The sequence below is a fragment of the Trichechus manatus genome, unplaced genomic scaffold, assembly GCF_000243295.1.
Source record: "Trichechus manatus latirostris isolate Lorelei unplaced genomic scaffold, TriManLat1.0 scaffold00099, whole genome shotgun sequence".
Lineage (NCBI taxonomy): Eukaryota > Metazoa > Chordata > Mammalia > Sirenia > Trichechidae > Trichechus > Trichechus manatus.
Window position 1 is genome coordinate 5,464,606 of NW_004444035.1, and position 26,739 is coordinate 5,491,344.

General features: G+C 36.0%; 1 protein-coding gene across 1 annotated transcript in view; it reads right to left on the bottom strand.

Moving 5' to 3' along the window:
• The window catches only part of MICU3 (mitochondrial calcium uptake family member 3), a 102,488-nt gene that overhangs the window by 10,951 nt on the left and 64,798 nt on the right, over window positions 1-26,739 (bottom strand). Inside the window, exons 8-11 of the mRNA XM_004382786.2 lie at window positions 23,130-23,168; window positions 13,950-14,045; window positions 7,775-7,875; window positions 6,984-7,155 (exon numbers count right to left, since the gene is read on the bottom strand). Coding sequence (XP_004382843.1) covers window positions 6,984-7,155; window positions 7,775-7,875; window positions 13,950-14,045; window positions 23,130-23,168 — 408 coding nt within the window. The remainder of the gene's footprint in view (window positions 1-6,983; window positions 7,156-7,774; window positions 7,876-13,949; window positions 14,046-23,129; window positions 23,169-26,739) is intronic.

Sequence of the window (26,739 nt, forward strand, 5' to 3'; positions counted from 1 at the left end):
TCGTTGCTATGTTTGAGCCCACTGTTGCAGCCACTGTGTCAATTCATCTCTTAAGGGTTTTCTTCTTTTTCACTGACCCTCTACTTTACCAAGCATGAAGTCCTGTTCCAGGGACTGGACCCTCCTGATAATACGTCCAAAGTATGTGAGACGAAGTCTTGCCATCCTTGCTTCTGGCTGTACTTCCAAGACAGATTTGTTTGTTCTTCTGGCAGTCCATGGTCTATTCACCATTCTTCACCAACACCATAATTCAAAGGCATCAATTCTTCGGTTTTCCTTATTCATTGTCCAGCTTTCATATGCACATGAGGCGAATGAAAATATCATGGCTTAGGTCAGGTAAATCTTTTTCCTCAAAGTGACACCTTTGCTTTTTAATACTTTAAAGAGGTCTTTTGCAGCAGATTTGCCCCATGCAACGCGTCTTTTGATTTCTTGACTGCTACTTTTCCATGGGCGTTGATTGTGGATCCAAGTAAAATGAAATCCTTGACAACTTCAATATTTTCTCCGTTTAGCATGATTTTGTTTCTTGGTCCAGTTGGGAGGATTTTTGTTTTATGTTGAGGTGTAATCCATACTGAAGGCTGCAGTCTTTGATCTTCATCAGTAAGTGCTCAAGTTCTCTTTCCTTTCAGCAAGCAAGGTTGTGTCATCTGCATATAGCAGGATGTTAATAAGTCTTCTTCCAATTCTGATGTTGCATTCTTCAAATAGTCCAGCTCCTTGAATTATTTGCTCCGCATACAAATTGAATAAGCATGGTGAAAGGATACAACCCTGATGCACACCTTTCCTGATTTTAAACCATGCATATCCCCTTGTTCTGTTCGAATGACTGACTGCCCCTTGATCTATGTACAGGTTCCTCATGAGCACAATTAAATGTTTTGGAATTTCCATTCTTCTCAATGTTATCCATAATTTGTTATGATCCACATAGTCGAATGCCTTTGTATAGTCCGGAAAACACAGGTAAACATCTTTCTGGTATTCTCTGCTTTCAGTCAAGATCTGTCTTACATCAGCAATGATATCCCTTGTTCCATGTCCTCTTCTGAATACAGCTTGAATTTATGGTGTTCCCTGTCAATGTACTGCTGCAACCGTGTTTGAATATCTTCAGCAAAATTTGACTTATGTGTGACATTAATGATATTGTTCAATAATTTCACATTCCCTTGGATCAACTTTCTTTGGAATGGGCACAAGTATGGATCTCTTCCAGTTGGTTGGCTAGGCAGCTGTCTTCCAAATTTCTTGGCATAGACGAGTGAGCACTTGCAGCATTGTATCAGTTTGTTGAAACATCTCAGCTGGTATTCCATCAATTCCTGGAGCCCTGTTTTTCTCCAACACCTTCAGTGCAGCTTGGACTTCTTCCTTCAGTACCATCGGTTCCTGCTCATATGGTACTTCCTTAAATGGCTGAACGTCGACCAGTTCTTTTTGTACACTGACCGTGTGTATTCCTTCCATCTTCTTTTGATGCTTCCTGCATAGTTCAGTATTTTGCCCACAGAATCCTTCACTGTTGCAACTCGAGGTTTGAATTTTTCCTTCAGTTCTTTCAGCTTGAGAAATGCTGAGCGTGTTCTTACCTTTTTGTTTTCTTACTCCAGGTCTCTGCACATTTCATAATACTTTACTTTGTTTTCTTGAGCTGCCCTTTGAAATCTTCTGTTCAACTCTTTTATGTTCATTTTTTCCTTTAACTTTCGCTACTGTACATTCAAAAGCAAGTTTGAGAGTCTCTTCTGGCATCCATTTTGGTCTTTTATTTCTTTCCTGTCATTTTAATGGCCTTTTGCTTTCTTCATGTATGATGTCCTTGATGTCATCCCACAACTTGTCTGGTCTTTGGTCATTGGTGCGTCCAATCTATTCTTGAGATGGTCTCTAAATTTAGGTGGGATATGCTCAAGGTCATACTTTGGCTCTTGTGGACTTGTTTTAATTTTTTTCAGCTTCAACTTGACCTTGCATATGAGCAATTGATGGTCTGTTCCTCAGTCAGCCCCTGGTCTCATTCTGACTTATGATATTGAGCTTCATTGTCATCTCTTTCCACAGATGTAGTCAATTTGATTTCCTGCATTCCATCCGGTGAGGTCCATGTGTATAGTCACCATTTATGTTGCTTAAAAAAAGGTATTTCCAATGAACAGGTCGTTGGTCTTCCAAAATTCTATCATGCAATCTCCAGCGTCATTTCTATCACCACGGCCATATTTTCTAACCACTGATTCTTCTTCTGTTTCCAACTTTCACATTCCAATTACCAGTAATTATCAATGCATCTTGATTGCATGTTTGATCAATTTCAGACTGCAGAATTTGGTAAAAATCTTCAGTTCTTCATCTTTGGCATTAGTGGCTGGTGCGTAGATTTGAGTAACAGTCGTATTAACTGCTTTTCCTTGTAGGCATATGGATATTATCCTATCACTGACAGCACCGTACTTCAGGATAGATCCTGAATGTTCTTTTTGATGATGAATGCTACGCCATTTCTCTTCAATTTGTCATTCCCAGCATAGAAGACTATATGATTGTCTGATTCAAAATGGCCAATATCAGATTCCACTGTACAGATACATCAATTAATTTAACCAGTGGTTTACTGAAAAACATTTAAGTAGTTTCCAATCTTTTGCTATTACAAACAACATTGTAATGAATAACCTTGTACACCGTCATTTCACAAATGAGTGAATATCTTTAGGTAAAATTCATAAAAACAGAAAAGATTTAAGTCCCTCATCCTTAATGACCATTTGTCTATTCATTCAACGGATGTTCTAGATACTGTGGATATATGAGTGAAAAAAAAAAAAGACAAAAATACTAGCCATCTTGGAGCTGACATTCTAGTTGGGGAAGACAGATAGTAAACAATACAAATAAGTAAATGATATAGTTTATCCAGATAAACAATAAAAAATAAAAACAAGCAAATTATGTAGTATGGTAGAAGGTGATAATGCTATGGGGAAAAAAACACAAGTTTAAGGTAAGAAGGGGCAGGGAATACTATGGGATGGGGTTATAATTTACATAATAGGCTACAATTTATAAAGCAGGTCATATGCTATTTATAAACTATTATTTATATAATAGGTTATATACTATTTATATATTATATTAGCTAGGGTAGTCCTCATTGAGAAATAACACAGCCAGGTGGACCTATGGGAAGAGCATTCTGGGCAGAGAAAAGAACATGTGTAAGAGACAGACGCTAGCCTGGTATCTAAGAAACAGTAAAGAGGCCTGTGTGGCTGCAGCAGGGTAAGCAAGTGGGGAGGTGGTAGGAAGTGAGGTCAGAGAGGTGATAAGGAAGCAGGCTGTGTAGGCCTTGTGGGCCACTGTAAGGATTTCAGCTTTTACTTGGAGAAAAGCAGGGAGTTACCATGGTAAGCTCTGAATCCTGGTGTAAAGCATCTCCTTAATTGCTAGATTGGGAATACATGTTAAGGAGGCAAAGTGGGAAGCAGAGAGATAATTTCGAAGGCAACTGCAGTAATCTTGGCCAGAGAGAATGGTGGCGTGTGTGGTAGCAATGGAGTTGTCACATTCTGTTAGAGGCAGATTCAATAGGATTTGCTGATTGCGTCGACTACGACAGTAAGATGTCCAAAATTTTGGCCAGAGCAAGTAGAAGAAAGGAGTTTCTATTCACTGAAACAGGGAAGATGGCATGTGGAAAAAGATTTTTTGGGGATGATCAGGGGTTTCATTTTGAAACCATTAAGCTGGAAATGTCTACTGGCTAGCCAGGTGGAGATGCTGTCTGGGTAGGCAATAGGATGCAGAAGTCTGGAATTGAGGAGAGAGTTTAAGCTGAAGACACAATTTGGAAATCAATATACTAGTGACTACCAAAAGTAGTCCTGATTGCACCCGTGTGCTAGATTCACACATCCAACTGCCTGCTTAATGTCTTCACTTAGATATCTAGTACAAACCTCAAAATTAACTTGTCCAAAATAAAACTCTTGATTCCCTCCTAACCTAAACCCATATTGTTGCTTAGCTCAGTAAATGGTACCATTATTTCACTTGGTGGTGCAGGCCAAAACCGTGAGTCCTCTTTTACCTTCTCATTGAAATACAATCCACCAACAAGGTATCTTGGCCCTACTTTTTAGGTGATCCAGCATCTGACCATTTTTCTCTGCTTTCACTTTGGTATGAGCCATGCTCATCTCTTGCCTGGACTCCTACAACAGTGCCTTAACTTGTCTCCTTGTTTCAAAGCTGGGCCAACTAAAATCTGTTCTCTAGATAGCAGCAAAAGTGATCTTTCTGAAACAATAAATCAGATCACATCTGAGTGTCAAAGTAGACACCCAGAAAATACTCACTGGATAAACACTTGTTGAATTAATGAACATCACTCCTATGCTCTAAAGCACAGTTGGTAAATTTTTCTGTAAAGGGATGAGAGCGAATATTTTCATTTTTGTCGGCCATATGGTCTCTGTTGCAACTACTCGGCTCTACCATTATGGCACAAGAGCAGCTATCAACAAAACGAACGAGTGCGGCTGCATTCCAATAAAGCTTTATTTACAAAAATAGGAGGAAGGGTAGATTGCTGGCCTCTGCTTTAAAGTTTAAATCCTTTATTGGCTTCCCATAACTCTTCAAATCACCATTAGAATGCAACTTAAACTCCTCACTTTGGCCTACAGGGTCCTGTAAGATCTGACCCATCCGTCTCTCGCTCATTTCCTACTACTCTCTAGTTCACTTTGCCCTTTTGGCATCTTCTCATAGTAAGCTTTTTCCTTCCCAAGCCCCTTGTCATTTGCTGTTTCCTCTGACTGGAATGCTCCTCATCCAGATCTTTGCATAGTGTGGTCCTTATGATCTCTCCTCAAAAGCCACCTCTGCAGAAAAACCTTCCTTGATCATCCACCTTCTCTGATTCTCGTGACTCTTGGTCCTTTTCATAGTATTTATCACTATCTGAAAGTATATAATTTACTTTTTTGTTGTTTGTTTACTTATTTTGTCTCCCCACTAAGATTTATTTCTGTGTGAGAGAGATTTTGCTTATCTAGTCTCTTTATCCTCAGGGGATACGATAAGGCCTACTAAATAGTAGATGGTTAAAAAGTATCTGTTGGATATGAATGAATATGGAAGTGTTTTAGAAACGTTAAGTGCTATTCAAACAGTTGTAGTTGTTACGGGCAGTCCCCGACTTACCACGCATTTGAGTTACAATGAACCACACATACACCGTCTGTGTTTTGGTTTTTTGTACCACCTACAGAGTTACAGTGTGTAATCTGCTGATGTATCATTCTCAGATGGTCACTTGCAGATGCTGATATGTGATGTTTCCAACCCCCAAACACAAATAAAGGTGGGATTTATAAAGATACTGATAATAAAGGCAATAATAATGAAAACTACAAAAAAAAAGAAGTATTCGACTATGTCAGAAAAACCGACTTATAACAAAGCTGTCAGAACAGAACCCCGTCGTAAGTTGGGGACTACCTGTATTCTTTTGGAGGGAGGGGATGAGTGGTGAGAGGAAAGAGTAAGCAGGTGTGGTAGGAATATCATTGGCTTAGAGAGTCCTGGGTTTGAATCCTTGGGCAAGTGTCCACGTACTTGAGAGCCTCGGCTTCCCTCTTTCTAAAAGAAAGATGTCAATAACAGGGAGGCTGTTCTGGGGATTTGATGAGGTAATACAGGAAAAAAAAAACAAAAAAGCATGGTACAGAGTAAACATTCCAGCAGTGCTGGCTCCCTGGCCAAATTCTCCTTTTCTACTGTAGTAATTTATAGTGCTTAAGATACTTCTATCAATGAGAAGTTTTCAGAAGCTGAATCTAACTTTTTAAAAAGTTTTTTATTTTGAAATAATTTTAAATGTCAAAACTTACTGCGGCAACAATACGAAGTGTTCCTGTAAAGATTCCACCCTGGAATTTAACTTTTTGAGTGCTAATTTTTATGTTTCTATTTAATTTTTTTTAAAAAAAGCAGATTCTTTAAGGTCCTAAGTAATACCTTAATAGCTTGACAAAGTAGTGCAATTTCCAATATTTATTTTTTAGGGAAGTATCTATGAATTGGGGAAATTCAGTTTAACATGCAAAACAGATAAAAGTCTCTGCCTGACAGATAATGCAAGCTAATGGCCAAATGCATCAAATCCTTTCTTCTCCTTCCTGAGAGGTCCTGGAGAATGGTGAGCACGGTCACAGTGTGTCTATTCTAAACAATGTCAAACTATTTGCAAGTTTTTCTAGGATAGGTTAACCTGATCCTTTTATAAACACAAACAGAGGGCAATATATTGAAAACATCTCACGCTTGAAGGGTTACTTGTAACACCAGTTCTATTTGGTTGCAGTGATGCATTCAAATACCAGCAGATAATGCAACTGCTTAGAATTGCTGACAACTGATTTGTTACTACACAAACAGACCATCAGTTGTTCCGGGTCCTCAACCATTCGTGCCATCAAAACTCTTTGAAATACTTCACTTCACCTGCTGATAAGATCACTCACTCATCAATGGTTATCGTCAAATGATCCTTTATTAAGGGCATTATAGAAATGAATAAGGTGTGACTGAACTGATGTCAATATAAACTGTTCATTAAAGAGGTGATGTTTATGTAGTAGTCAAAGCATACAGCTCAGCAGAATGCTTTTGGAAAATGATATTAATTTGAATAAAACAATTTTGAATAGCCTTAAGGGTTTTCAGCACATCTTGGAAAAATATGTATCTCTATCCAGAGTTTTAAATTAATTGATTTAAAAAAATTTAGCCAGAACGCTTAGGATACAGAGAAAAAAGAATGAAATAGATCCAAAGTATCTACTAATCCACAGAGGTGCAAAAGAATCAACAAAAGGGCAATATATTTTATATTTCTCTATTTCCTTGTAATAGAATTACAAGATAATAATATATCTAGCAAAATAAATATAGGGATTAGATACCTTTTCTTCAGGTATACTGTAACGCACATTTTCCAAAAATATGGATGTATTTTCCACATTAGTATACCTCAAAAGAATGTGAGCAAAATCTTCTTCACTGATAGTATTCATCCCGTTAGAGTAGGAAAGGAATTCTATTTCTAGAACTTCTGTTTGGAGGTTATCCATGAATCTGTGACAAAAATTTGATAAAGAACGAACAGGATAAACATACAATGATTATAAAGGTTATATGGAAATAATTTAATTACATGATGACCCAAAGCTTCATGAAGTTCTTTGTAAATGGGAAAGAAAGGAGCCCAAGTTCTGACAGCTTCACCACCTCTGACTGTGGCATCTGGGACAAGTTACTTAGCTTCTCAGGATTTTGGCTTCCTCATCTGTAAAACTGGGATAACAAAAGTGCCTCACAGAGTAGTGAAGGGACTTAAAGAAGTTAAATGTATTGTGTCGATCACACAGGAAACACTCCAAGTGTGCTTGCTATTGTTACTGTGATTAATTAAGACTAAGAAATTGGCAGCACACTTTCTTCTGAATATCTAGGAGATAACTAGGTAACTAGTTATTGTTCAGTAACTTCCTGTTATGATTATTAGTCTAAGCACTGCATGTAAGTACTGACAGACATGAGCATTTGTTGTTGAGACAGTGGGCAGTATCTGCAGTGAAGATGAAAGCAGCAAAGAGGTGATGAGCATCACTGCGCTAGACCATTTGTGAAGCCCCTTCCAACTTCAGCATGCTACCATTTTTCAATACAAATGTAAACATTATGGAAGCCTCACCTATAAAAATCTTCAAAGTTCAGCTCAGCTTTTCCTTTCCTTCCAAAAAAGTGTACAAGAAGTGTAGTATCTGCTACTAAACATGTGATGTCATCAGCACGCTTTAAAAAATCACATATTGAAAGTTAGCTGCAATAAAATAATAGGGATACGATCTCTCAAAGAATTTTATTATCAACATATAAATATTAAGAACATAAACACAGTAACATTAGATGAACAGCACAAGGCTATAGAACCAAAAAGAAAACAAAACAAAATCCTTTGCTGTTGAGTCGATTCTGACTCGTAACAACCCTATAGGACAGAGTAGAACTGCCCCAGAGGGGTTCCAAGGCTGTAATCTTTAAGGAAGCAGGCTGCCATAGGTTTCTCTGCAGAGCAGCTGGTGGGTTCAAACTTCTGACCTTTCAGTTAGCAGCCGAGAACTAAACCATTGTGCCACCAGGGCTCCTCTACAAGGTTATATAAATACATGCAATTGCAGTTAAAATTAAGCTCAAATTTTGAAAGTAGAAATCTGAACGAAACTGATCTTTATCCTAACAAAAATTTAAAGATAACAGTAGAATTAAAAAAATGACTATATTTTAAAAAGTTTTTATCCTCAAATTATGCATGTAGGATATCTATACTTTAAATTACTTACAATAGTTAAAATTCTTTAGTCATCATCTAAATATTCTATTTTTATTTAAGTAATTTAGTTTGGATTTTCCTAATCAACCTGAAAATCCATTTTTTAAAGGATGTCCAAAAGAGGTAAATTCTTTGGATGTACTGAATGTTGTGGGGCTGAGAACAGGGTAGCCTCAGGCTTCACAAAGCAGCTTCCTTTAACCATGACATTTTCCTGCTGAATTCCATAATTACGGTATTTCAAACAGAACATCGTCTATTTAGGAGGAGAAACTATAATAACAGTATTACCTTGAAATATACATCATCTATAATTCTTTCAAAGAAAATTCTTACATAATTTTTTGAATGGATACGAAATTACTCCAGGAGATTTTTCCTTCCCTACTCAAACTGATCAGCTAAGTTTCAACAAGTGTTTTTAAAACAGCCTTATTATAGTTCCTATGAAGTTTTAATGGCCTCAGAAAATCCTTCTTGCCTTTAAAGTAGTTTTATAGGTGTTCTTTTTTCCCTCCTCCCTCCTCCCTCTCCTCCTCTCCCCTCCCCGCCTCTTCCTTCCTTTTTGATTTAACCATTAACTCATACCCATTTTATAAACTCAGGTACAAAAATCGCAAAATTCAAATGATTTTAATTCTCTTATATATCATCCTGGGAAATGTTAAGAAAAATAAAAGGTTAAATATTACTATCATTTTCTATATCAAAAAATAGCTGCAAATGTCCATGTAAAGGTACACATTTAGAATGTATTAATTCTTAGCCAGGATCCTGACGGTACTCCATAGCAAACAGAAACAGAAAGAAATAACTTCTCTACAAAGGATCAGTCTTTTTTCTATGTTTCCTGACAAAAAGACTCATCCCGTACACCTTCCACAGACTAAAAATTTGATATCCATTGATTCTGAAAAGCCCTCTTCCCAAGCTTTCATGAAGACAGCTATTTCCTCCTTCATAACATTTCTGAAATCTTCATTTCCTCTCCCCCTAGACTAAACATTCTTCTTCTCTCCTGATGACTAGTATGGACTAATGGAGACTACATCTTCTGATTGGTCACTTTTCTTCCAACTTGCCCTCTTTTAATCCATTAAACTGTTTTTCTGAACAGCTATCTATCTGCTACTTTAAGTACTACGGTGTTGGTGAAGAATACTGAATATACTATGGACTGCCAAAAGAATGAACAAATCTGTCTTGGAAGAAGTGCAGCCAGAATGCTCCCTAGAAGCGAGGATGGCGAGATCTTGTCTCATGTACTTTGGACATGTTCTCAGGAGGGACCAGTCCCCGAAGAAGGACATCAGGCTTGGTAAAGTAGAGGGTCAGCAAAAAAGAGGAAGATCCTCAATGAGACGGATTGACACGGGGGCTGCAATGACAGGATCAAGCGTAAGAGCGATTGTGAGGATGGCGCAGGACTGGGCAGTGTTTCGTTCTGTCGTACATACGGTTGCTACGAGTTGGAACCAACTGTGCCGCACCTAACAACAACAACTCAAAACTCCAGGATGTAGGCATCTATAGCTTACATTATCTAAAACGGAATTTAAGGAATTTAGTTTGGATTTCCCTAATCTAATCAATTACGAGACCTGGGCTCACCAACTTTTCTTGGGCTTCAGTTTCCTTGACTGCAAAATGGGAATGATCATATTTATAACAATAATACTTCTTAAAAAAAACAATGAAATCCGATGTTTATTGACACTTTTTTGTGATTTAATTTCATCACGTTTAGGCAGTTTTTTATCGTGAGACAGCGAAGTCAGCAGGGGGAGAAAGGATCCAGGAAAGCATTCCTAAGTGGAGCGTTAGAGTAGAGGCTCCAGCCGGTCAAAAGTCCAGGGTATCTGTCTGGAAGTTAGAGGAATGGGGGAAAAAAGAAGGGACAAAGAGGGTAAGAAAAGGAGGAAAAGCTGCTTCCTTCATAAACAAGCAGGAGCGTGGTGAGCAGGTAAGATGGTGAGTTCATGCGTCAGGTTGCTGGCTTTGACTCCTGACTCTTTTTCTTACTAGCTATGCGACCGTGGGGACGTTAACCTTTCTAGGATATTACTGTTATCCTCAGGAATAATAACAGCCCATACCCTGAAAGACTGTTGTAAGGATTAAACGACAGATGTAACTATTGTGCATGGTGGCAGGCGTACTGTAAATGCTCCATAAATTTTAGCTATTTAGTTTTGCTAAATATATTTCAAGAAGCCGAAAAAGAACAAGACAGAAAATATAATCATGTGCAGTCTTTGTGGAAGAAAAAACATTTTTATGTGGTACATTCTTATTTCTTTCTCATAGTTGAAACTACACATAAGATATTACGCAGATTTGAAAAAAATGCCTTAAAATGAGAAAGTCCGGGAACAGCAGAAGTCAGTGAACTCAGAGAACCTAACTGCTGGATGTTTTTCTCCAGGGCTGCGATGTCCTTTACCTTAAGACATAAAATACTGAAATGTAGATGGCTTTGTTTTACACAGCTTTTAAGTCATGACCTCATTCAGGCTGTTTTTCTCATGCCCACTGAGCAACAAGACCTTCACTGACAGTCTTTCATCATTGAAATCTTATTAGATTTAGGTTGCATTTATCCAGATAATCCAGATCCACAGAGGCATAAGAAACAATGTGACATTAGGGGGAAAATAATTAGAAAATGGAAATGGTGAAAATATTTTTTTTTCCCATTCTATTGAAACAGAGTCCTTCTCAGAGTCTCTGAAAACTGTACCAGTGTCCTTGGTATCCTACAGTGTTCTATAACTTAAATCACAGAAGGGGTGAGACAAAAACAGACACTTCATTCCTTTGATTCTTGTGCTCTTTGTTAAAATAAAATGAATTCCGGTGTTTCCATAACAAAGCGAGAAAACAAGGCCACAAAAGAACTCCATGGGCCATATACATGAAGGCCATTATCTAACTTGTTTTGATTAAAAATTACTTAGATTGATGTCATAAAAATGACACAAACAATAAATTTGCATTGAATACAAATATATCAAACTACTAAAGAGTTTTAAGATATCCTTTTAACATTTTTATTGATTAAAATGTAATAATCTCAGCAAGCTCTATCCAAGTCTAGAGGAAATCTTCAAACCTGTCAACAAAGTTTTAGAATACTCTATTGAAACTTATAAAGGAGACTAGAGTTTAGAGCAAATAAGAAAAAATTTTAAATTTCATCTGTAGAACTTAAAACAGTTTTTATAATTCTGGTACTGACAGACTATATTCAACAGATGCATTATAGGCACATCATATTCTACACCAAGAATTTATTATATATGATTTTGATTAGAAAGTGGTTTCAGCTGTGGTGTATTCTAATTTTCATTATAACTTGGACTTACTATACTTGGGGGAAAAAAATCTATGGTTAGAAACAGCTCTGGAATAAGAATATGAGAGGCTAATGTCCAATTTACCTAAAATATTTAAAGAGAACTACTTGATCTCAATAATGACATTTTAAATAGATAACAAAGAAATATAAATACAAATTTATTTCCAAGTCTTCTTTCCAAACCAATGTGAATCCTGAACTATTGATACTATAAACAGTTTGGCATTATCTTGGTATCAGTAGTAAATTATAAGGAATTACAATTGGTTGTAATTTAACTGTAGTTAATTCTCAATTATCCGCTCTAATGTGGGAGGGTGGTAACAGAGACAATCCCCGAGTAATTATTTCAGACTGGAAAGTACTATAAGTTTTGTTTTCTTCTCCTCTTCCTCGTTTCCATCAGATTTACTTTCATAATTATGTTTGAGTCAATTTATTAATCTAACAGTTTGTGATCATAGTGTGAACTGATATAGCAGCTACTGGTATGCTGGTAACCTGGATCTCTGAAGGAAACAAAAAGCCTGTTTTGTAGTGTTTGCCAATTTCTGTGGTATTAATACTCCCATTATGACCACTTTCAAGCTGCCAAGGGGTGGCCACAGAATGCTGAGTTGGAAAGAGATGTGTAGAGCTGGATTTTGGAGGCTGGTAAAAGCCAGCTCCAGCACACCGCTGATAGAGCCACAAACATTTTCAGAAAATTTTATACAAACCATATAATCTTCTGACTACATAAGAGCTGACTGGTCATCTGGTTTTAAACCTCCCGAGATTTAAACTCAATTCAGCATCTAACAGCAGTCTTTGTCTAGCTGTGAGATCCTCTAGCAGAGTTAGATGGATTCAGAGATGGGTTGGAGGTAGAGAGGTGGATATTCTAGTATGGGGAGAGACAGCAGTGACATGACTATTATCTGAAGCCTGGAAACTAGGCTATAGTGAGTGGGCTTGGAGGGACTGTAAGGGGCAGTGTCCCTGTCTGCTCTTATGTGCCGAAAGGAAAGAGTAAAATATCAAGCAGTTCTAAAATATCTATAAATGGAACACATACTGCCATTTTATACCTAAAAATAGCCTAAATTTAAAGGTAACTGTTTGTCACAATGATACTATATTTATGTATCATGGACAGATAAGACACATGGCAAAATGTTTTATTTATTGGTTTTGGGATTTTAAAACTGAGCATAAGTAACAAAAATAAACATTTCCAAGTGTTTGTTCTAGTCCAGAGATAAAAACTAAGGAACGCTCTCCATAGGAATAATAGAAGTCATACCTGATTCCACATGACTTCTCTAGATATTTTTAGGTATAATTTTCTTTCAAGTCAAACTTAAAGTTTAGAAAACAGAAATGAAAGCTAATTTTTAAAGAGAAAAAGATAATAAAAAAATCTCTCTCTTAGAATTCACTGAAAAGTCCTTTGTGGTAAGACTAAGAGCCATCTCTAAGAAGCTTATAAAGCTAGGACTCCATATTGACAGTGGTGTCACTGGGGTGGGCTGGCGCAGCAGTCTTCCTCCGGCGCACTGATAAGATACACGTCTGTACGGAGTTCAAAAATAATAATAAAACTGAATAAAAGCCAGCCTGCTTTTTATTTTTCACCATGTACTGACAGTCTTACACAAGGTCAACGTGAAATGTTCCCCCTGCCTTGATGGACCGCTCCTACTGCATGTCTCCACCCCCGACACCACCTGGGGAAGCACCCACTATTAATACTAGGAAATTTAATTGCTTAAGTCTATCATAACTAACAAGAGTCAACTACCCTTTACCAAGTTAAACATTTCGGCATTTCATGGGACATTGTAAACTGCAAGGCTGAAAAACTCAGTGGAACTATAAAATATTATTTTCCAATTTCCAGAAAGTGATCCTCAAGTAAAAAATAACAGTATTTTCTTTTAGTTAAGTTGGAAAGCCATGTTTTATACAACAAACAAGTTAATTTAAAATAAGATTATTTTAGGTAACCTTACTGCCCGTGACAGTACAGTTGACATATTCAAATACACAGCTTATATACAGTCATCATCGCTTTACTGGAGAACACAGAAGATATAAAATACATTTCTAGTTTTACCACTGTGAATTAAAATGAAATGAAGACTAGATTAACAAAACAGAAAAGAGTACCAGGACCTGGCTGGAGTGTGATTATACCTCTGCAAGGTCTGAAAAGAGCGCTTGGCTTGTGTTACGTCTCAGCGTGTCCCAATAGCTTCTGGAGACAAGTTCCTCTCCGTCTGTTTTGAGTACCTGTAGAAGTTGTAAGAGGCACGACTGAAGTCTAAAGAAGAGTCACAAAGAATGATAATTTATACACTTTAAATCTCTTCTAACCAACCTTTGAAAAGAAAAGAAAACGAAACACATTCGCTTACCTTTTTCTGTTTTCTGCTGCACACAACAGTATTATATTACGCTGCTGGTAAACCCGTGGTACTTTCAAAGGTGGAATGGTATATAACCACTATTTCTAAGTACAACCAAGCTTTGGCAAAAAGAATCAAATTCTCCCCCTCATGTCCTTATACTGAACGGTGCATAACTTCTAAGAAAGTGTAAAATACAAATTTTATTCACACCTTCTGTGAAGTAAATTCATTTGAAAAAGATTTAGGTAATCTTATGGTGAATTATAAAAATCATGCCTATTTTAACACTGAATTACTGTTGGCTGTTATACAGTTTGTGAGTCATTGCATTAAAGGATGAAAATGGCCATGACCATACTTTAGAAAACAAAGTTTAAATTAATTCAAAACTTGTCAAAAAGAAATATATCTGTTTAAGTCAAACCACTCAAAGCTACTCAGGGATTTGGCAGTTGTGTCTATTATAAATGGATAAGACACTTTCTGATCTTTACTACAAGGATAGAACTCTAGATTCTATCTCCGTCTCGGCTAATCTGAAGAAGGAGACACCGAGATTAAAAAGTGTAGTCTCAACTTCATATGACAATGTAGAAATGCAAGCCTAATTTAGATTTCCATAGAGAAAAATAATCAAATGAGTTTCTGAAAGGATGTATCAGAGAAGATTTCACAGGTCTCAGGTTCAGTGGTATTGGGGTTAGCATGAGAAGAAAATGCTACAGGGTGGACTCCGGAGTGAGTGTCTGAGGATGAGAAGACTTTTTTTTTTTGTCTTGGTCTTTAAAAGTCTGGTGCCACTAATAAAATTATGGTTCATCTAGGAATTATTTCAAAGATCTCCTAAATTGTAATCCATTGTTATTAACTGCTCATATATTAATAAAATCTTTAAAAATGTTAATAATAGAGTATTCTTTAGCAGGAACCACTAAGATAACACAGTTATAAGTATGATCATAAATGTTTGTGTAACTACATGAATGAAAATCTGCCCATCACCCCTTTAGTAACTAAATAAGCTTTAACTAGGTCATAAGTTAAATAAGCAAAATTAGCTGAATATAGAACTGACAAAATTAATTTTTTTTTTTAAATATAGGCATAGTATACTTCAATAAATACTAGATGGACTGAATGGTTATTCTGGAAATATTACCTAAATACTTTGAACTAGATGCATTTTTTTATTGTCACTTAGAAGGTTAATACATGATCAAGAAAGGGATGGCTAAACATCAAACTGGAAAATAAGGTTTAATGTGCACTGTTATTAAGAAGATAACAGGAATGATTTCCTTTGTGAATTACTGCCTCTTCTCTTCTTCCAAACACTGGTCACCATCTCACACACACATTGATGAAACCAGAAAATATTTATAACACATTAAGTCAATATAGTTTGATAAAATTAGTTTAACAAGCTATACTGACATGGATATCTATATAGAAAAGATACATTTCTGAGCACAGAAAAAAGTGAAGTAAAAATACTAAAATATAATATTTCTGAATAGTGAGATTAGGGTTTTCAATTTTCTTCCTTTTGCTTTTCCTTTATTTTACAATTTATCTATCTCTCCTGATAGGATATGCAACTTTTTAAATAAAAAAAAAAATCTTACTTAGAACAAAACAGCTTAAATAGTCCCTGGTGCAGAAAGCTTTTTCCACCTATAATTTAGCAACAAAGAATAAATTATGAGAGAATATATTACTGAATTGCTGCAACTGGCTATATTTGTTTTTATCATATCACACCTTGTAAAGTATAAAGTTTTTGAGGGCAGGGACAACATCTCCACAGTAATTACTGCCATGCCCTATACCAAGTAAGTATATGATGTATAGTCACTAAGGAAAAAAGCTAATCTATCAGAGATTTGCCTGGCACATTCATTGATTCCCATATATATGTCTATTCTGGAGCAAGTATTTAATTTTTTAATCAATGACATGGGTGATAAAATTAAGAATAAAATTTTAAAACACGCAGAACTAGCGGGAAGCTTTGACATCGAAAAATATAATAAGAGTATTTAAAATAAGCCTAAAGTAGCCATGAAAATCAGAAAGAAAGAAAGAAGGGACGGAGGAACAGAAGAACAAAGGGAAGAAAGACAAAAGGAAGGAAGGAAGAGGAAAGGAACAGAGAACAGAAGAAAGATGAGAACACATCACCGTGGCAGGCAAAATGGGCTCCCTAAAGACGTCCATGTCCACACAGGCAAACTCCCTATATAAAGCTGGGGTCTGAGAAGGGTTATACTCAGAGATTAGGCTAACTAGGAACCAGCAAGCAAAGTAAATGGTTTTTACTACTGTTGTTTTTAGCTGTCACTGAATTGGTCCCGGCTCATGATGACTCCACGTACAGCAGAAGGAAACACTGCCTGGTCCTGAACCATCCCAACGACTGGCTGCAGACAGGGCTGCTGAAATCCATAGGGCTTTCACTGGCTTAGTTTTGGCAGTAAATTGTCAGGCCTTTCTTCCTAGTCTGTCTTGGTCTGGAAGCTCCACTGAAACCTGTTCAGCACAATAGCAACACGTGAACCTCCACTGACACACGGTGGTATCGAAAAACACAGAAACCCAAACAAACAAGCAAAGAAAACTGTAACTTTAAATTCTATGTTACTATGGCAACTTTGGCCCTAAAAACTGTAACCTCAGAATTATAATTTAAAGATACCGCAAACTGCAGTTATCCACAGGTGTATCACAGGGAAAACAAGAACAAACAAACCACAAATACCCCTGCAAGAAAACACACGTAACCTAGTCCTTAAAGAATCCCCACAAAGACATTCTAAAAAATATATGATCACAATACAAAATTACCGAATACAAAAGCACATAAGCCACCACGGGTGAGAGCCGGCAGAAACAACAAACAGTAGAACCAGGCCCACAGATTTCAGTTACTGCAGTGAGTAGGCATGGAATACAAAGTAAGTTTAAATAGTTTAAAGAATATGGAAGCTGATTTTAAAAGGATTATTGAGAAAAAAGAGACTACCAAAAATGATTAGGCTGGTTAGAAAAAGAAACAACTTCTAGAAGTGAAAAATGTAACCACTGAAATTTAATATCAGATTACGTATAGCTAGAGAGAAAACAAATACAGAAGATAATTATGGAAGATAAGCATGAAGAAATTATACAGAATGCAGCATGGGGAGACAAAAACATGACAAATTATTAACCTATATTGTTAATTTTATTAATACGAATTGATATTATCAGTATAATATCAATAATTAATTAAAATATGGCAAATTATTATTAAAGAGAGGTTAAAAGACATGGAAGAGAGCAATAATATCTAATGAAAGCTCCAAAAAGTAATAATAGAGAAAATGGTAAAGAGACAATATTCAGTGAGCTAATGACAGTGAATTTTCAAGAATTAATGAAAGAAAATGATCTTTATATATGAAAAGCCCAGTTAAGTCCTATGTCAGAAGGTAGAATGAAGAGATACACTGTAGTAAAATTATAGTATACCAAAGGCAAAGAAGATCTTAAAACAGCCGGGAAGAAAACAGATCACCTACAAATAAATAATAATTAGACTGAGACCTGACTTTCCACCAATTTTAACAGCAGAAGCCAGCGGAATATCATGTTAAGAATAAATGTCAGTCTAAACTTACATACCCAGTAAAATTCTTTCAAAATCAAGGGAAAAAGAAAGACATTTTCAGAGAGGTGTTTTTTTCTTTTTCTTTTTGTAATTCACCAGAAAACTCTTTCACTCAGGTATATACTTTATGGGTATAAGGTCTAGGAAGGGATGAGATTAAACAGTGAATAGTAAAAATAGGCAATGTTAAACCAACAGTGATGGTATACATTTAAAAAGACTAATTTGTGGGATTAAAAAGGAGACAGAGACAAAAAGTTTGCTAAAAACTGTGAAAGACCTTGAAGCATTTTAAGATCGTTCATGTTTGAGGAAGAGAACAAAGATACTAACTTAAGAACTCTATTACTTTAAGTGTGCTTATTAAAATTTAAAAATAACCACACAAAGAATAGAAATATAGAGAATGTTTCTGAACTATTAGAGGGGAAAATAAATTTCAGTTAATTCAGTAGAAAGTAAGAAAAAAGAACACTGGATAGAATGAGATGATTAAAATAAATCCAAATAAATCAGTAGTCACAATAATGTAAATTGACTGAATTGTCTAGTTAAAAAGTCAAGATTGTCAACCTGCATGAAAAAAAAACAAGCAAACAAATGAAATATGCTATTTCAAAAGATACTCCTAAAATATAAGGAAAGAGAAAGGTTGAAAAAGACATACCAGGCTTCTCTTAATGACAGCTTTCTCTTAATGAAGTTAGCACCAACCTTTCAACTAAAGAAGCTGGACAAAACATGAAATTGACGTATCTTCTTAAAAGTGCCTTAAAGACACCATTTGCCTTGGGCCGTGTGTTGACATTCGCAATGATGGAAAAAGCAACGGTGACAAAACTAGTGTGGTGTAGCCTCTGCAGAAATCAAGGCAGTGACACCAAAGACCAAAAAGTCATCACATTCTTCAGTAGTCATTCCATATTTCTGTGCTACACACTCGCAGTAAAAAAAAAAAAAAAAAGTTCCATTTAAGAATGTACTTGCTGAAGAGTCCAATAATTTTGTTAAATTGATCTTTTAACATGTATCTTTACTATCTGATGTGATGGAATGAGAAGTATGTGTAAAGCCCTCTGTTGCACACCAAAGTACTGTGGTTGTGTCAAGGGAAAAAAAAACGTGATGGTTTGTGTTGTAAGCTCAACTAGCCGTGATTTTCATGAACGCCTGTTTTTACATTAGAGAACAACTGGCAGACAAACTATCGTTAGTCAGACCTCGTTAGCTAGCAGACGGTTTACTGAAAATGAACCAACGAGCTCGTCACTTCAAGGGAAACAACCGACAGTATCTGTCACCAAAGCAACGTATTTCAACAGCTTGAATACAGAAGCAGATACGAGAATGCAGCTGTCTGTTAAACGAGACATTAAGGTAATTTACAAAGAATTAAAACACCAGTATTCTTCTCATTACATTATTGAAAATAAAAAGTGTTTATGTTAACATGTAATGAGTTTATTTCTTACTATTTTAAAATGGACTAATAAATATTTTAAATTTTCTAAGTTTTAATTTCTAATATGCTAGATACAGATAGATGTAGCCCACATGAACAAAAGCTCTTTGAGGTTCTCATAATTTTTTCACTACACAAAGGGGTCCTGAGATGACGAAGTTTGAGAACTACTGCTTCCAGCAACGCAAATCCATGAACAAAGCACTACAGACAACAATGCACATGAAACGGACAATCATGACGTTTAGCCAAAGCAGCAAGACACACAAAAATCTGCACAACGTGATCCCATCTACATGCACTATGAGATGGGCGAAACTAAACCATACCGTTTAGGATATGCATAAGTAGGTGGTAAAGCTACAAAGCAAAGCGAGGAAGTGATTTCCATAAAGGTCATGATTGGGGTTCTCTTTTGAGGGAAAGAAGGGCTGCGACTGGGGGGCATATTAAGGGGTCTCTTGGGACATGGCAATGCTGCATTTCTTGACTTATACAGTGGTTAAACTTTTATTATTTTTCATTTTATTTTATATTTACATTTTATTTGCAGTACATTTCTGAATTAAAAAAATCAAGGAGAGCATCATCACTAGAGGAAAAAGTAGAAAATAAACAAAAAGTTTGTTGTTGTTGTTAGCTGCCATGGAGTTGATTCTGACTCATGGTGACCCCATGTGTGCAGAGTAGAACCGCTCCCTAGGGTTTTCAAGGCTGGGACCTTTTGGGAACAGACTGCCAGGCCTATCTTCCAAGGCACCTCTTGGTGGGTTTGAACCGCCAACCTTCTGGCTAGTAGTTGAGTGCTTAAACCATTTGCACCCACCCATGGACTCCTAAACAAAAAACATAAAGCAATAAAAAATACAAATAAAAGAAAAGTGGTATATTTATGCTGTTAACAACTAAAATAGATTTTAAGGTAAAAATATTTCTAGAGGTCTGAGGACAGCATGTAACTATAGAAGATTCAATTCACTAAAAAGATACAACTAATCTATTATTCTAACCTAGGCAATAACATTTGCTTCAAAATACATAAAGCAAAAACTGACAGAGTTACAAGTAGAAATGAACAAATCTACCATCATAATGTGTAATTTAAAATACTAATTGATAGATCAAGTCAACCAAAAACAATTAGTAATGACAGATAAGATTCAGAACCCATGATTAACATGCTCGGTCTAATACATAAAACAGAACCCTGTATCTCAAATTGGAGAAAAATACACATTCTTTTCAAACACAGATCATTTATGAATACTGACATTGTTTTAGCCCATAAAACAAGTCTCAACACGTTTCAAAGAACTGGTATAAAAATTGATACATCTTCTGACTACAATGGCATTAACGTCATTAAGAATATTTTAAAAGTAAAAAAATAACACAAGGCAGGCCAAAGTCATATGTAACTGACTTCTGTATTATTGTTTTTAATTTTTATATTTCTTTTCTTTACTGTGGGCAGATAATAGGAGTTGGCAGCATGTGGAATATGAAAAGCATCAGGTTGTTTGAAATAAAGAAGGCTATAAAGGTAACATCTACCTTCATGAATACAAAGGAGTTCTACTGAATCTTCAAAGAGAGGGTTACCCTATAGCAAGAAATAATCTGATTGAATATATGCAGGCAGAACTTACTTAAAGGTGATTGAATTTTGGACAGGCCACTAGAGTGGTCACAGAATCTCCACTTCTACAGTAAAAGCCAGGAGGGCCAACTGCCTTTCCTGAATGAACTTCATCCTAAAGATAAGAACTAGCTATTATAAATCTCTTAGGTTCCAGATAGCTCTGTGATCGGCACTCAGATTAGATACTTTATCCCTCCAGTTGATCTACAATCCCAGAAACCAGCAGAAAATTGCCAGTTAATTCATAAAATTATAGTAATCTATGAATTCAGTACTTACATCAATGATATCTCATTTAAACTTTCAGGCTGTCTGAATTGTTTCCCCCTAATTTTAAATGAATTTTCATTGCTTGTTTACATGTTCTGAAAATAATCTTCCCTTTCTGAACAAAACTGTTTTTATTATAGGAAAAAAATCAGATTATATACCCAACTAACCTCACATAGCCCCTTCAGGACTATGAAGATAAAAATGACATCAAGTTAGATCACTTTAAAATATGCATTTCACATTCTCAGCTGGACAAAAAGCTGTCCTCAGTAAAATAAATAATAATTACTACAATAAAATACAAAATCCTAAAATTACTTTCCCATTAAACAAGCAAGCAAAATATAAATAAAACACACAACTTAAGTTTGCTTTTCAATATTATTCTCTTAATGGCTGAGTGACTGCAATTTGTTTATCTAGCTTTCACTAAAGCTGTATTAGGATTTATTTCCTCTTAACAATATCACTCTGAGATGTACTTTTTAGAAACTACATAATTATCCTACATAAAAACTAGGAGTTTAAAGGAAAAGTAAGTATCGCCATGATAGGAAAATGGTTCCCGCAATGACAGATTAGAAAAATAAGCCATAAAGTCTTAAGTTATTAATATTTATTAAGTTTCACCGGATATATTGCATTAAAATCTGTGAGATTTTCATTTTATATATTCTTACAAATTTTTTGAAATTATTAACAGAGGAATCCTTTAAAAACTTGAAGAAAATGATAGACTTTATTTAATGGAAAACAGTAGTGAATTCTATAGAAATATTTTTAAAGTATCTTGTTAGGAATCAAAAAAATTAGTCAATGATAAGGGTCCTATGGACTTGGCTTGTTTCCCACCCCCAGACATCTGCCTAGGTTTATTCCTGGAGCCGAGACATACTGGGTTTACTTCATTCTGATTCAGCCTCCTGTGTATATGTTTTAATCTAAGTCAGAGTTAGCCTTCAGTGTTTGGAATTTCAATGAACTATCCAATACAGGGTGCAACACACCTGCTTTTAGCATTGTGCACTACACTTGGAATACAGTCAGCAGCATAATACTGAGTCAGCCCCCCTCAGTTCAAGGCCTTCTCAGGTGGAATCTTTTTTACAATTTGAGGGATCCTTCCAAAGGAGTTACGGCTCCTTCGGGAACTTTAATGAACTGTGCGTGTGTATGTTCAACACAAGCTATGGTCCATTCTTAGTCATTTAGTAGCTGGCAAATCAACAAGTTCTGATATTCTCAGGAGACCAGGAAAAAAAGATAGCTCAGCATAAGAAGAACAGGATATTTCCAAGTTCATTTACAGGAACTCCTAACTTTTTCAGAAACAAGGAGAGTCTGAAAATCATAGTCCTCTTTAAAGATACACTATGATATACTGATATATTTAACATGATTGATAAAGTACCAACTTATACTAGATTCTTGTATCGATCATCAATAGTAAGCAGGCAACCAAAGTTTCAGAACAAATTTGGAAGAAATACTGAAAACCAGGAAAAGTCCATCCATTAATATACCTCTTTCTTAGAACTGAGAAAAGACTGTGTATCAGATGGATAGATCTAGTTCTTAAAATACCTGTGTACTGCAGGCTCACAGCCTGAGAATCTGCTCCATACTCTGTATATATCTCTTCGAATACAGCCAAAAAGTATAAAATTTCAATTATTCTACCAGAATTTTTAGTTGTTGTTGTTGTTCATGGACCTTTCCCTTGTTTTAACCGAAAGTGAAAGATACACGACTGTACTGTATGTTTTAGGCTTCCGATAATCTGAGAAGGAAAAGTAAGATTCTGGTTTCATTGCATCTTACCGTAGTCAGTAAATTCCTCAACAGTATAAATAGCAGTTGTAACTTCACATAAATAACATTATCAAGTATAACAGGTGAGGGCTATATACATAAAGAACATGTAAAGGATTGTACATACACTATTAGCAGAAGAATGGGATCCATAAAGTTGAAGACGCTGACATAGAGCACAAAGGGCCAAATGAAGTGTCACATTTCAGAATGAACCCAAGTATAGCAAAAGAAAAAAAAGAAAAAGATGACAAAATAATCAATTAGGAAGGGCAAATCATTATGCTACCGTCTATGTAGAGCGCACACACAATATAAGTGCTATAAATGTTAAAGATGAGTAGCAAAGTTTTTACAATCTCATATAATTAAACATTCAATGAATTTGTGCTCATTTCAAACATTTTCATCGTAACCTTCTGGTAGAACTATTGCTTTGAGTAAAACATGTTCTCTTAAGTATGCAGTTCTATTTAGACCTGATTCAGCAATTCTCCACAGAGTAGGGGAAAATTTAGATGCAGCAGCACGGCCCAGTGGGAATGGTATGAGACCTGCACTGGGATCCTGGTTCTGCTCTCGATGTGCTACGACCTTACTCAAGTCACTTAGCCTCTCTGAGAAGGTTCTCTCATCTTGGAGGCAGGTGTGGTACTTACCTGAGAGAAGTGTAACGAGGACTAACGGGAAAAACATGTCTAAGGGATGGAGCACGGAGCATAGCACATAGTGAGCATCTCAAGGAAAGTTTTCTTCCTTTCCTTCTGAAGCGTAGTCACTTGTCATTTATGTAAATATCTTATTTAGTTTTGATTTAAATATTCAGCTTAAAGCAGAACTTTACGTTTCACCATTAGCTAGCCTTTTTGAGTGTCATCGTATCTCACATACTGTTAAACAGTGACGTGCTTTTACCTCCTTCAAACCCTGTAACAATCACGTGTGGTCATCACTACAGTTACCCCCGTTTACAAATGAAGAAACTGAGGTTCAGAGAGGTAAGGGTCTGGCAGTGAGTGGCAGGATAGGATTTGAACCTAGAAAACTTGTCCCTGAGCCTGTACTATACTGTCTCTCTAATGTCACCCGTGTATTTTCACTATAAGCTAAATTCAGTTGCTTCAAAAACATTCTGAGGAGATGCAGAACCACACTGTCATTTCCAGCAGCTTGACAACAGCACCCTAAATTCTACATAATCCTCTATAACTAGAGTAGTCTAAAATAAAACCTTGTCAGTTCAGATCCACGTTATTTAAAATGTGACTATTAACAATAAGTTACCACGAATTATCATTATTGTTAAACATAGTAACTAACATTTACAGTTGTAAGGAGCCCTGGTGGTACAGTGGTTAAGAACTCAGTCAGCGTTTGAGCCCACCAGCTGCTCCAGAACAGAAAGATGCAGCAGTCTGCTTCCGTAGAGACTACAGCCTTGGAAACCCTATGGGTCAGTTCTACCATATCCTTTAGGGTTGCTATGAGTCAGAATCAACTCAACGGCAATGGTTTGATATCGCTGTAGAGTGCTGTTTAGTTGGGAAGCTGTTTTAAGGAATAGTTCTGATAGCTAAATTATGTAAATGAGATTTCAGGAGGACTGTTTAAACTAAGATAAATACCTCTAAGTTACCTGTGAAGGTCAATGACTATTATGCACTCCTTTACTTATAAACAAGCTACATATTACTCATAAGTTATTATTGTCTATTCTTTAAAATAAGCTTCCTTCCTCCCTATATTAGCTAGGGAATGTTACAATGATCTATATACATATAAATTAAAACAACATAGGGTATGCTGGTCGGAGTGGATTAACCAGTAAGCAAGGTACGCACGGGCTTACATTGGCTTACTTATTCATCTGTAGTGCACCTGTTCAAAAACAGGTGAAATTATGCACTACAGATGAGTAAATGAGCACAAGGAAGCCCCTGGTATCTCACTTATTGGGTAATCTGTCCCTGACGCTGGTATAATTCAAATTTCATCATTCAGGTGGATCTTCCATAATTAATGCAAATTATGAGGTTTCACTATGTCGCTATTATGAAATATTTGCATTAATTTGATATTAAGTTTCCCTGAAGGTGGCTGCAGTGAAGCTCAGAGCCAAGTTTTATGCTGATGTTGCAGCTTTTCCGAGCGTGGGTTGTCTGTTATGTTTCCCTTGTCTCTCTCCCTTTGTTACTTGAGTGTTTTAGTAAATATTAATGATCAGAATATTATTGTATTTTTTACTGGAAGATCCATAAGTCATTTCTTGAAGTAGTTTAGATAAATAATTACATGTCTATCCACTGAAATACCATCTACTTTATCACTGAGGTCTGTTAAGAGATACATGAATGTAATTCAACCTCCTTAAATGACATTTTATGAGAATTCACCTACCCTGTCAATTATAATAGAGGCAATCTATCCAAATTAACTGCTTACTCTTTCACTACATTATCTACAGGAAATAAAATTTAAGAAAGCATTCAATTACCTAGTCTTATTTCCTAATATTCTAAAAAAACCTGCATTTATGGGGCTATTCATAGAGGATTTATTAACTACAATTTGAAAACCACAAGAACCTGAATTAAGTGGAGAACTAATCGTGCCTTTCTAACACTTGGCTAACATGACAAGCAGTTCTTTGAATGTTTAAGAGTGTTGTCCATAAGCTCGGTCAATTAACATGCTGGAGGGGAGTCAACACACACCGCTAGTTGTATCATAGTCAAACAGCCTATGAACTAATATGTAGTTCATAATTCCGATAATCTGCTTTTATTAAACTGAATAGAAACATACATTTCATCCATAGATTGGGTTTGAACATGGCACCCATCTGCTACAGATAATCCATGTTTTAAGAAACCTAATGCATATTCTTATAAGAATGAGACTAGTAAAAAAGGCTGCAATTCTCTAAAGTTAATTACTTGAATTCCATGTACAACAATTGAACTGCTGCACAGAAACACTGATTAGCAAATGGAACAATTAACATTTGCATGACAACAAAATTTACCGTGTTTCTGCTATCAAAGTACCAGTGGGTAAAAAAGCAGGTTTTGGAGCTGGCCAGACATGGGTTCAAATCCTGACTTTGCCATTTAATAGCTATGTAACTTTGGGCAAGATGCTCAACCACTTCAATTCTCAGTCTCCTTATGTATAATTACAGATAATAAGAGAACTGTCAGGTAAATTAACTGAGAAAATGCATGCAAAGCACCTAGGATAGTATCTGACAGTGTCTGGTATCACGTGGACCTGGCCAGTCATCAGGCTGAACTCATGGGACAAGCAAGAAGAAAGCGGATGGGAAGACGGAGGGGAGTTCAGGGGAAGACAAACACACCTCATCCCAGAAGAACCTGTAATATACATTTCTAAGCATGTAAGGAAACACATTCCTTGGGTTTGCTTTAAGATAAGTATCATCACATTACAATTAAATTCACTCGCATTTATAATTAAATCTTTGCAATTCACCTTTAAATTTTTACATGCACAATCATCTGCATTAATCTATTATATGATATACCCTTCAAATCTCACAGATAACAAAAATAGTGATGAATATAATTTAATGAATGATTATGGATATGGATGTTTAATACCAATATTTAATATAAATATTGATATCAATGCATATAAATGCTGAAGCACTTTCTCTATATAAGAACATTAGAACATTTTTAAGAAAGGGACAGCTCCAAAGTTACAAACTTTAATTA